At 35.1% G+C, this 12,587-nt stretch overlaps 3 protein-coding genes across 6 annotated transcripts in view; 2 read left to right on the forward strand and 1 right to left on the reverse strand.

Moving 5' to 3' along the window:
• kcc (solute carrier family 12 member kcc) overlaps window positions 1-12,587 on the reverse strand; it is a 414,959-nt gene that overhangs the window by 180,746 nt on the left and 221,626 nt on the right. The gene's annotated exons all lie outside the window — the stretch shown is intronic.
• Window positions 720-9,631, forward strand: LOC141438319 (monocarboxylate transporter 13-like). Its single transcript, XM_074102162.1, has 10 exons — window positions 720-897; window positions 1,521-1,647; window positions 2,530-2,672; window positions 2,824-2,926; window positions 3,154-3,327; window positions 4,058-4,211; window positions 4,433-4,580; window positions 5,137-5,284; window positions 5,883-6,074; window positions 6,549-9,631. The coding sequence occupies exons 1-10, from the start codon at window positions 793-795 to the stop codon at window positions 6,698-6,700; spliced, it is 1,446 nt and encodes a 481-aa protein (XP_073958263.1). The 5' UTR covers window positions 720-792; the 3' UTR covers window positions 6,701-9,631.
• LOC141438392 (monocarboxylate transporter 6-like) overlaps window positions 10,139-12,587 on the forward strand; it is a 6,700-nt gene continuing 4,251 nt past the window's right edge. Inside the window, exons 1-3 of the mRNA XM_074102251.1 lie at window positions 10,139-10,355; window positions 10,794-10,920; window positions 12,032-12,174. Coding sequence (XP_073958352.1) covers window positions 10,173-10,355; window positions 10,794-10,920; window positions 12,032-12,174 — 453 coding nt within the window. The 5' untranslated portion in view covers window positions 10,139-10,172. The remainder of the gene's footprint in view (window positions 10,356-10,793; window positions 10,921-12,031; window positions 12,175-12,587) is intronic.

The following is a 12,587-nucleotide window of genomic DNA, read 5'->3' on the forward strand; positions in this document are numbered from 1 at the left end:
ATGAACACACCTCTAAAGAATTTTCATCGCACTTTTTGATCCATGATGAAGTCACCTTTGAACTTCGATCGATGTATGGACATTTGCAAAGCACAATTAACAGAACCCTGAAAATAATATACAGGGGTAACATATTCAATTATACTAATCCTACCGAAATATTCAGAATCAATTTAATTTAAGCACTTTTCCAATCGCCGGCGAGTGGCGAGAAGTGATATATTTTAGTATGATTTTTTTTATGTATGCCCTTTTTATGTATAGATCTAACTAGCCCCATTTTAAGTTTATCAGGATATTTAGATTGAGAAATGCAAAGATTGATTAGATGCACTAGAACAGGCGTCATTTGCTCAGAAATGTATTTTACATCTTTCGCCCTTATTTTATCATACCCCGGGCTCTTCTTATCATTTAATTGTTTTATGATTTTGTGCAAAACATCTTCATTTTTTTTTTAGACGTAGTGATAAGCTAGGAGTATTAATGTAAGTTTTCTCGTCAAGTAATCGCACATTACACGTATTCCGTACATTTTTAACATTATTGTCAAAGTCAAACGCAAACTTTTCACATAACGACGACGACGAGTTAAATTGAACTACTCTCTTTGTAACATCCTCTTATCTTTATTTATTTAATACAAAGTTTTTAAATCGTACTTAATACTTTTACAGCCAGAGTAAATAATTCAAAATCTAATATAATACTTACTTTATAAAAGGAAAACGGTGCTGCTGTATGGAAATGTGACATTTAGTTAGTTCTAAGCCCAAGTGTAGGAGTTTTGCAATGACTGAGGAAAAAAGTTTACCGGTAATGGAGAAGAATTATAAATTAGTCCCACCAGATGGTGGTTGGGGATATGTGATATGTGTAGCTGTTACTATAAATTTCGTAAGTCGATATAACGTTCATTATGGAAACTATAGAGAAATAAATAAAACGTATGTTTATGTTTTGGAGAGTGGCATGAACGTTGGTGGTTAAAAAGGCAAAATTTTGGAACAGCATCAACGAAAATGGATAGAAAACTGTGTGGTCTAAAAGTATGTTTTCGAAACAACCAAAGGCGAGGATTTTGATAACCTACACGATAGCTAGAACACTGCAGTTTTCGTCTCTACAACCTATTAGATAATACGCAAGAGTGAGATCGTAAAAATACTGTCTTTTGTATGGCTATTCAATAAATAATCAGATTCTTGTTCTATTCGGAAAATTACCCTACAAAGTGACAAAACGTTATAATCCTATGTTTGGCCTTTTAGTCGGAGACTGGCTTTTTTGACGTCAAATATCAACAGCTGACTGAAATAAGCGCAAAAAATATAAGTAATTAAGTATTTAGAAAACACTGTCAGTAGCGGCTGGCTCAGATAATACCTACTCGATTCTTCCGTCTATTTACTTCTGTATCGGCTTTCAAAATTGACACACCTAAGGATTGTATTTCGAGTATTTTATTTTAGGAAATTTTAAAAATATGGTAGTAAATTTGAAATCAATATCTATTTCAGATAGCCATGACTGCTTTCGTAGCTAGCTTTGGAATCATATTCAAAGATTTCTTCATCAAACTGGGAATGACTTCGACCAATGTGAGTCTATTGGCAGGAATCAATGCCATGAGCGCTGCTATTGCCGGTGAGTAGAGATCTCATTGAAATCAATAACTGACGCTTTATTGTCTAACGCACTCGGCATGACGAATGTTTTTACCACATGTTTTTGTTACGCGGTGTAGGACAATGATACAAAGAGATGGTAAATGCAAGTGCAATTGCAAGCGCCCAGGAGTTAGGCAATACGACCGTCTTTATAATTTTTTTTTAATCAACTTGAAATATCCAGTGTGTGAAATATCCAATGTTTTCTCATCGTATTTTGTCGAAAAAAATCGTATTTATCTTGCTTACTGAAGTTTATACTCTGTTTCTACGGCAGGCGAAGAAACGAACATTGAAGAAGTAGAGGTATGTACCTACAAACTTTAAAAGTATAGGCTGTTAGCATTGACATCTATGTACCTTAAATTACGGCACTAGACTGGCTGTTTGGAGCAAAACGCGCGGCACATCAATCATCCATATTACTTTGACACAACCCCTGTCACGGACGTCAACAAACTGTAGTAAAGGTTCACAAATCCGCGCTGTGAACAAAGTTTGTGCGCCGTTTTGATGTAAGAAACGTGCAGTATATACATAGATGTCGATGGCTGTTAGTAATCACTCAAGACAATAAAACTTGTTGTCTCATGTATTAGAATGACGTTGAAAAATACATACGAAAGGTTGACCATTGTAAGTTTTATCGCCTGCCGTAGAATCAGAGTATACCTAAGTACTAAAGATAATTGAGAAAGCAAGACAAATACAAACTTATCCGACAAAATAGGATGGAAAAATAATATTCACCGAATCAACTACCCTATTCATTAATTTTTGTTTCCTATTAGTTTCCTATAACGGGTCACGCCTTTGTCGGGACTTTGAAGTGAATGCTTTATTTAATGTCTATGATTAGGATTCCTGGCCGGTCCACTGCTGAAGACGTTGAGCATGCGCAAGTTAGCACTACTGGCCTCCGCGACCTTCAACGCAGGATTGCTTGGAACAGTATTTGTAACCACAAAAGCACAGCTTTTCTTTTGCCAAGGCGTACTACAGGTACAATAACACATCTTGATTTTGCTTCAATATTTCTAAGTAAAACTCCTTTTTTAAAATCGATTAAAAGTAAAACAAATATGCCCTTTGAGGTCTCAAGTATTTTCACAAAGCTTACCTCTATTCTTTCTCTAATTAATTATTTTTACAGAATTTTGGCATGGGGCTTCTATTTAATTTGTCCTGCACAGCTATAAACGATTACTTCAAGGAAAAACGCTTGATCTCATTGAGCGTTGTAAATACCGTCACAGGTAAACATACTTTTTTCTTATAATTTAATAACGCCTAAAAAACATTCTAAATTTTTGTAAGTTTCTCAGCAGTACTCACAAATGGCCACAACGAGTATTACTAAAGTGGTATGGGAAAACGATAAAATTAGAATACTCTTAAAACGATACTTTATATTTTTATCTATAAAACTGCGTGGTTACTCGCCTACCACGAAGCTAAGCTGTAAACTTTTTTTTTCTTTTAGCCGCTGCCGCAATTATAGCTCCTACACTCGTTGAGTGGACTACGACTAAGTTCGAGCTTCGAGGCACGTTAATCATGATACTTGCTGTGGGTTCCATGACCTTCGTGGGATCTTCTTTGTTCCAGCCTGTAGCTTGGCACATGAAGAAAATAGAAATTGAGGAGGAAACTCCAGGTAAATTTGAAACTTCTACCTTAAAATTTACCTACTGCTTAAGACTTTTCTTGTAATAAAGAATTCTTTAAAAGGTAAAATTGTAAGGATCTCCGCAGAATCAGTAAAGGTTAAGAAATATTTCATATTGTAATAAAAACTAGCGACCCATCCCGGCTTTGCTTAAGTACAATTACCAAAAAGAAAAAGGTCTTTAATCAAAGACACTTCACATTATTCAGCTCCATTTCCCAAAAACTACACACGTGCGATGCCGGGGCGTTTCGCTAGTATATCATATACACTCATCAAAAGTGTCTAGAGATATGTTTTATTCCTAGAAAGTTGTGAACATTTCAATATAAGCATATTACTGATAGTCAAAATATCGCCTATAGATAACGATTATCCCAAGATTTTTTAACGTGTGTATATAAACCTTCTGTGAAAAAAATATTTAACTCATGGTAATTCGTCACTAAATTGAAAAAAACCTAAGCGTATAGCGCATAAACCGACGGCAGAAGGTGACTTTTTTATACATTGTAAAGATGATGTATTTACCCAAAGTATTAAAATAAACATCTAAAATGAGCATAATAAGATGATCCATTTTAATGACGCTTACTTTACCATAAGAATGTAATGTCAGGTTGGTATATTATACCCTAAGTGAGGTTCTGCTGTTTACCACGTATTTTATGACCTTACCTTATCTTGTGGATAAATATTTATTGATTTTCCACCACAGAAATAAAGCTGCTGTTAGAAAGTTTCAACAACGAAAAAGAAACCGTAGCGCTAGCCACACCAGTTATCAAAATGACAGATCCTGAGAAGGTAGATGACTTGTTTACTAAAGGAAAAGAAGACGATATTGAGACTTTAAAAGGAAACGTTGTGATGTACGTAGTATTAATTACATATTTTTCTAACTTCAAATTAAAAGAGGCAGCTCTTTGCTTACGTACAGTCAGCATCAAAAGTAGCTGATTACTTTTTTACTCTGTCACATTAACGCATTTGTCAATCTTGTATGGCGCTAAGTACGTGGCTGTGAAACGACAAAATACAAAAGTAACCAGCTGCTTTTGATGCTGACTGTACTATGTTATTTCTGTTGCAGAAATTTTATCAAAAGCTTCTTGGATTGGACGCTCGTGAAAGAGTATCTGCTGACGTGCGCGTGCTATGGAGTACCGCTTTGCATGTTCAGTGATACCATATACACATTCTTCCTACCCCAGTATTTGTATGACCGGCATTGGTCTAATGTAAGTACTTATCAGTTTAATACCATTACATTTTAGTTTCCTACATTACTCGTACACATTTTTACTCAATTGTTTTTTTTTTAAGTAAATATCATGGGACACTTGACACCAATAATTGACCTGTCTCAAACTAAGCAAAGCTTGTACTATGGATACTAGGCAACGGATAAACATACTTATATAGATAAATACATACTTAAATACATATTTAACATCCAATAATAGTAAATAAAAGACTATACCACAGAATAACTAATAGTACTACCGTACTGACTATACTAAATAACTAGTACTGGAGATACGTACAAAAACAAAACAATCTGCAACTGATATTAAAAAAGCACCCGAAATTAAATTATGTAACACCCATTTAAAACCTACAAGTTTTATAATAAAACCACTGGTTCGTAATTCCTCATTAATTTTTAAGATGAAATGGATACTTATCTACCCTTTACCTGTGCTATTTTTTTTATCTAACTCTGGCCAAAGCATTCTGGCACTACACTAATTTTGTACATAAGTCATAGATAATTGTTTTTTTTTCCTTTCATAGGATAGCGTGGCATGGGCATTCTCCCTACAAGCTATTGGCGACATAGTAACTAGAGTCGTGTTCATATTTTCTAGTACCGTATTCAAGATACTGGGAAGTCACTTGCTTTATGTCATTGGACTGCTGGTAGCGATCTCAACAAAATTAGGTACCTATTTGTTAATTGCCTTTTATAACACTGTTTTTTTTGCTCTACATTTTTAGTTTTGTCTCCACACAGTATTTCAAATGACAAAGTTTCGCTTAGGTATACATTTAAAACGTGTTTTTCTAAGCCAAAATTTTACCTGCTTATCCAGGCATCACAAAATGCCGTACACTTTTATTTTAAACCCAAAAGAATTGCAAACCAAATAAGTTTTTGGTAAAACATTCATTTTGAATACTACAATCTTTTTTTGCTGACTGTACTTTTTGTCAACTTTACTAGCATTTTCACCCAAACTATATTTGCATACCAAATTTCAAGCCGCTGCTATTAACCGCTGCAGAGTTCCGTCTTGCGGAGATGATTTTGACCGGACTAGCAGGATGTCACTACCAGATTATTGTATTGTCACGCAATTTACATAAATACGCTAAATTTTAAGTCAAACTGTCTACTGGAAATTGTTCGAATTCAACTTGCAAGATTTGACTACAGACCACGGGACAGGTGAAACTAAATAAAAGCTTTGAAAATGATACGCAATACATAGATTAAATTGTACTCGTACCATGTTTTCTAACGTGATTATGATTTTCAGCCTTACTTTGGGTGACAGACCACACCGCAATGCTCTGCATCATTACTATAATGGGCATATCCCGTTGCTCAATTATCGTATTGTTCCCGCTAGTAGTATCGGACTCTGTAAGGCCTCAGGTGTTTCCTTCAGCCATGGGTGTCAGTATGTTGATTTTCGGACTTAGCAGTATCATTATGGGACCAGTTACTGGTAAGTTGCAGGATTCTATCAAATACAAATGATCGTACACGGTTAATCTGTAGTAAAGCATTTTTGAGAGACACTCACTCGAACATGATAAAATCAATTAAAACCAAAAAAGTACCAGAACATAAGAATTCAAATTCCTTTTACTAGACTTTCCAACGGACGCAGGCCAAGTGCGGATTAGGTACTTCGCACATAAAAAAATTATAACAAAAAATTGAACCGGCTACAAAAAACGATGAAAATAATTTTCTACCAGTCTGAAGTCGGTGCCTCAGCACGAGCCAGCAGGAGTGATTGAAAGTAAATATAAATAGTATGGAGGTGAGGTAGACGACTATAGGTCCACTCCTGCTGGCTCGTGCTGAGGCACCGACTTCAGACTGGTAGACAATTATTTTCATGATTTTTATGTAGTCGGTTAAATTTTTTGTTATAAAATGTTTTGGTACATCTTGTTTCTTTTGCTTTACACAGGTGCTATTCGCGATGCCTCCGGTGACTATGCTACGATGTTCTACGTGCTCATAGCCTTTCTGGTTGCTGTAGCTGTAGCCATGACAGCAGAAGTCGTGGCCAAAAGAAAGGGGTCAAAGCAAGATAGTGAAAAAATTAAGAATAAAGACTGAATTTACTAACTTTCATTTTCTACCCCGGTCGAGATGGTCGAGATGATGATGATTATTATATAATCTGTTGTCAAAATGTATGTGTAAACAAATAATGCAAGTCGAATTTAATCCACTTCAAGTAATTGGACAGATTTACCTGGTATACACAATATTATGTAGTTTAGATGACAATAGGACTGTCAGTAAAAAGAAGATGCCAAAAAAGCTTTTCTTAAAAATTATTTTCTTACATAAATCTATTAAAAGCAAACTGCAAATTTCATCAAACACGTGCTCTAAATGCAAACTCAAAATAAAACTTAACTAATAACTGTGATACAAAAGAAGATTATCCTATCTTTACTATGTTTTTTTAGAGATTATTTGTAGGAACGTAAGTAGACACTTACGGAAAAGTAATTTAAATCTATGCTTTAATAAAAATGCTGCTCTAACAAAGAGATATTTATTAAATTAATTTCTAGGATTCCTTATCAAATGTGCCTATGAGCCTATAAGACTAGGTTTATAATAGTATATAAGTCATACTCGCAGGCGCGGTCGCAGCCTGAAATTTTGGAGGGTCACTAATACATACATCACGGCTAGGGTACATTTTTGAAGACTTTTCAATTTGACGTGTACGATTTTGGGGGGGAGTCATTTCCCCTGAGACTCTCCCTTTGGACCGCGCCTGCATACTCCGCTGTCTGTACAATGTGTCATAGAACTGTTTCTAAGGGGTACGCATCTGAATATCGAATTTTAAAATATCGAATATATTAAAATATCGAATGGGTCATAATATCGAAAAGTTTATTTTCTGAAACCGAAATCTTATCAGGATTTATTAAAACGGCAAGTCCTTAGGTTGGGTTAGGTTAGATTTATAACAATCTAAAAAATTACAGTCTTAACAAAAATACCTTTTCGATGTTATGACCCATTTTCCAGGTGGTAGGACCTTGTGCAAGGTCCGCCCGGATTGCTACCACCATGTTTCTCGCTAATCCTGCCGTGAAGCAACAGTGCTTGCACTGTTGTGTTTCGGCGTGGAGAGTAAGACAGCCGGTGAAATTACTGGCACTTGAGGTATCCCATCTTAGGCCTCTAGGTTGGCAACGCATCTGCAATACCCCTGGTGTTGCATCTGCAACATCTGTTTATGGGCGGTGGTGATCTCTTACCATCAGGAGACCCACTTGCTCGTTTGCCATCCAGTCGAATAAAAAAAAAAGATATTTTAATACATTCGGTATTTTAACATTCGATATTCAGATACGTAACCGTTTCTAAGATACGTTATTCAGGGTTAATTATTCGATCATGACAATAGGCTCATAGATATGTTTGTGCACACGTTGAAGAAATGTTTTACTCTGATATAACAATTTGAGGATTTATTTCCAGCGCCTATTTGTTTGCTTTTATGTTAATTAGTTAAGCAATGCTTGGGCCAATGGCTGTTTTCCGAACAAAACAATCATTAGACATATTAAACTAGCCTGTTGCCAGCGACTACGTGCGCATAGTATTCCTTTATCGCTATCCCGCGGGAACTATTAAATTTTTCGAGATAAAACTATTCTATATCCTTCCCCGCGACTTGAACTATCTGTATACCGAATTTCATCTAAATCGGTTCAACGGTTTAGACGTGATTGAGTAACAAACATCTAAACCTCCAAATATCTTCACAAACTTTCACATTTATAATGTGGTAGGATATAAGTAAAAAGTAGGATAGGATTTATTATTTTCGTTCATTTATTTATAAGTCTTCTTGTATTTAAGATTGATATTTTGGAATATTTTTGTATTTTTCATTTCAATTGCAAATTTTTTGTTACTTTTACGGTCATCCCGTAAAACCCATATCGAAATCGAGCGTCCCCCCCCCTCCAAAATCTAAACTGTTGGGTGGAAAAACTTGAAAAAATTCAGAATGGTAGTAAATATATCAAATTTACAAGAAAAAATATAGCGGCTAAGATTGCTTGAGAATTATTAGTAGTTTAAGAGTAAATAGCAGCTTAAGGTATAAAATATACCTATACTTGGAAGATTCAGTACACAATACGAAATCCTTAGAAAAACATTATTTGATTTTTTCCTAATGACTACGGAACCCTATCCTGGGCGTGTACGACACGCTCTTGGCCGGTTTTTTGTTTGATCTTAATAATAGTAAATGTACCTACATTGATACAGTCGAAATACCTACTGAATCGCGTTTCATAGTTGAACATCTTACTTTGAGACTGCGAAAAGTTTCAGCCCTGGTTCACCTGCATTAATATCAGTGCCACGGCATAACGTGCAAAATAACTGACAAGTCCTACCCGCCCTAGAAATAGATACAGGCTTCTGATAGGACTGATCTGACTCACCAACTATTATGGTCGTAGAACTAGTAGTTGGGCCAATCAACTTTTTTATCGACACTAATCTGTCCGCGATTTCAAACAATTGCAGATTTTTGTAAGTACACATGTTTTTTCTGTAATTTAATAGATGGTGTACATGAATACATGCCATCCTACGTAAGTTTAAGCTATTAAACCGTGAAATATATTGTTGGAAGTACGATTTTTCGGTAACGCCAGAGACAATTTTGGTAACGCAATAGACACCCAAAGTGTCGGTAAAATAATTGATTGGCCCAGTTACCTGATTCCTCAAATTTATAATGAACTACCGAGTGAACTCATTTGCGATATGGAAAAAACAAAAAACAAATATTTAAGTTAAAATTGAGAAAAAACTTTATAGATAATTAAAATATTAATTATTTAATGATAAGTCGTGGTATAATGGCATGCTTGTAATTTAAAATGTCTGGTTTTTCTAATAGTATAAAAACAAAAAATTAAATTGTAGACTTAAGTCATAACATAACACTAGCCATAGCAAGTCTTAATACTAACTATCCCATTAGCGTTACTTGTGATTTGTAACTTTATAAACCAAGAGCTAAAGTGCCGCAACTGCTCTGTAGTTTGGCACAAGAAATGTAAATTAAAAAATGTAACTCTTAGTAGAAATAAACTATTCTATCTATCTGTGATGATTTATACACGCTTTGTTGAATCAGATATTGGTGCTGGTGCCTGTACACGATTCAGTTTCACCGAGTGCACGGAACTCTTTACGTGCTGGGCTACTATTATAAACATGGCTTGTAAGTTCCAAATCTTTAGAAATATCAACACAACTACACAACACACCCAACTTACAACTTTGATTTTAAATAGGTGTCTTAAAAAGTAATTCAATTATGAGCGACGTAAATATTTCATAAGCCAAAGCCAAAAACTAAAGGTGGATGAGGTAATTGACGTTTTTGCATGAACACAATCAGTCATTTACTTACTTAGCTGTTAAACTTTTATCTCTTTGGTGTACTTTGACTTATGTACTTTATTGCGTTAAGCTAAACCAACATTTTTATACCATTCAGTATGACGTTAAATTTTGATAAAGAACGGGTATGAAAATGTCTCATTTCAAATCTGAACGTAGATTCAGATTTAGTGACTATATTTTAGCCCGTGAGTCCCGTTCAGTAAAAATGTCCGTTAAAGAAAGTTTACCTGTAAAAAATAAATATGAATTAGTGCCACCTGATGGAGGATACGGATATGTTATACTGTTAGCTGTCAGTGTAAACTATGTAAGTTTGAGGTATTCATTTTGGTTATTTTGAGTGAACATCACATGAGAGTCTGCAGTGTATCAACTAAGTAAATATAAAAATAGGCCCGTAAACAGCAACTGGGCAATAAAGTACAAAATGTTTGGAGTCACTAAATTAAATCAAGATCTACCGTTTTCTACCGCTCGTCTGACAGATTGCATTCTGAAAAATTGGTGAGATGATATGCCTACAAATTATTTGGTAAAATGTAGGGGCGAAATTGAAATTAAAGTTTAAACTGAAATAAAAAATAGAACTGAAAAACTGGAGCTATTTAAATATAAAAGAGACGATCCATGATTTTTAAAATATTTCTATGTTGCAAAAGTTCATATACAAATGGTGTTAGTTTTTATTGACACGCTATATGAAAAGTACATCTAATAATATAGTCTAATAAATAATCGATTCCAGATTGCACTAACTGCATTCGGAACATGTTTTGGAATGATATTCAATGACTTCTTCGTTGAGATGGGCATGGGTTCAACCGGAGTCACAGTTCTGGCGGGAATCAACGCTATGTGCGTTGCACTTGCTGGTAAAGTAAACAATAACGATTCTTGTAACATCTTTATACCTAGTGTCATCCACGAAGACGCGTGATTTTGTCAAAATTAGACATTAATGACATTGTATTAAGAATCACGCCACGCGTCATCGTGAATGACTCTATAGGTCCATAATTAGAAATTTCTATTTAACTTCCAATTTATATTCCTTTGTTACTTACGTAAAATCTAAAAACTAGTTTCCACTTGTTGGATGTCGGGTTCGGATTTAAATCGGATGTTCCTGCGCCAGAACATTTTATATGAAGCTATTTACACTTGTCCGACACCGATTTTCTATAGAAATGAGCGATATCCGACACGAAACGGATCCGACATCCGACAAGTGTGGGAACCGGCTCTTACAAGCCGAATTCCAAACACCTTCTGTGGCCTATTGTGGTATAAATGCACAACAAGTTTTTTTTTTTTGGAAAAAAAGCTGTAACTGTAACTGTTTGTTATGGGCAATAAATGTTTTTTCTTTCTTTCATTAAATATGTTTTCAACGCTGGCATTATTATTGACACTAAATAGGTAAATATAGTCAGCTGCAGAGAAATGGGCGTTATTTACATGTATCATATGGGGTCATCTTTCTCTACAGCTGACTGTACCTACATGTAATTTTTGAAGCAGAGAAAGTACGAAGGAATAATTTAATAACGATTAATAACATTCACACACGATGGCTTATTTAGCACCACATAAATTATGCAGGCGAGAGCTAATCAGATAAAAAGCAATTATCTAGTACCTACTTAAAAGCTTTGTTAGTTGCTTGCTCATCGACACAACGGCAGCTAGCCTAAAATAGTAGTCCAGCGGTGGTGTAGCGGTATAGCACGCGGCACGGAATGCCGAGGAGTTGGGTTCGATTCCCAGCGCTGGTCTTATTTTTCTGATTTTTCTGTGCATCTTTATTTCAGTTTGGATTTTCGATATGGGTTTTACGGAATGACCGTAATAGTAACAAAAATTTGGAATTGAAAATGTAAATTACAAAAAGATTCCAAAAACCAATCTTAAAATAGTAGATTGTATAGTTTACGAGCATGAAAATTGAAAGAGCTTTTACAAGCTTATATTTTTACTTTACAGGATTCTTCACGGGCCCTCTATTGAAAATGATGTCTATGCGCAAATTAGCCTTCTCGGCGTCCTTTTTTTTCAATGCTGGTGCGTTTGGAACTGTATTTGTGAAAACGCAGGCACAGTTTTTTATCACTCAAGGTTTATTGCAGGTAAAACACCAATTTTTTCTCAAGCTTTTATTTAACTTGCCCCGTTTGTTATTGTTGTTGTGTTTTGTTTGGGTCAAATCTTGGTAAACTAAGTAGTCCATTTTGCCCCACTTCCAGTAGTCAGATTTACTTGATATTTCATATAGTTACAGTATACGATTATCTTCACTTTGACACCGCCGATTCTTCAATGATTAAAATCAAAATTTGGTCATGGCCGCGCCAACGTCTAATCCGGCTTTGTACTATACATATTATTATATATGACAAGGTAAAAAGCTTGATAATAAAAAACAAAACGAATAGCACTTAATTTGTTTGTTATTTACCTTTACAATTTAAACCGACACATCCCGAGTGTTAAAGTGGAAATAATCGCAGTGTCTGTAAGTTGAATAACAATGCAATAATAA

Source organism: Choristoneura fumiferana, chromosome 18, assembly GCF_025370935.1.
Source record: "Choristoneura fumiferana chromosome 18, NRCan_CFum_1, whole genome shotgun sequence".
In the NCBI taxonomy this organism is placed as follows: Eukaryota; Metazoa; Arthropoda; class Insecta; order Lepidoptera; family Tortricidae; genus Choristoneura; species Choristoneura fumiferana.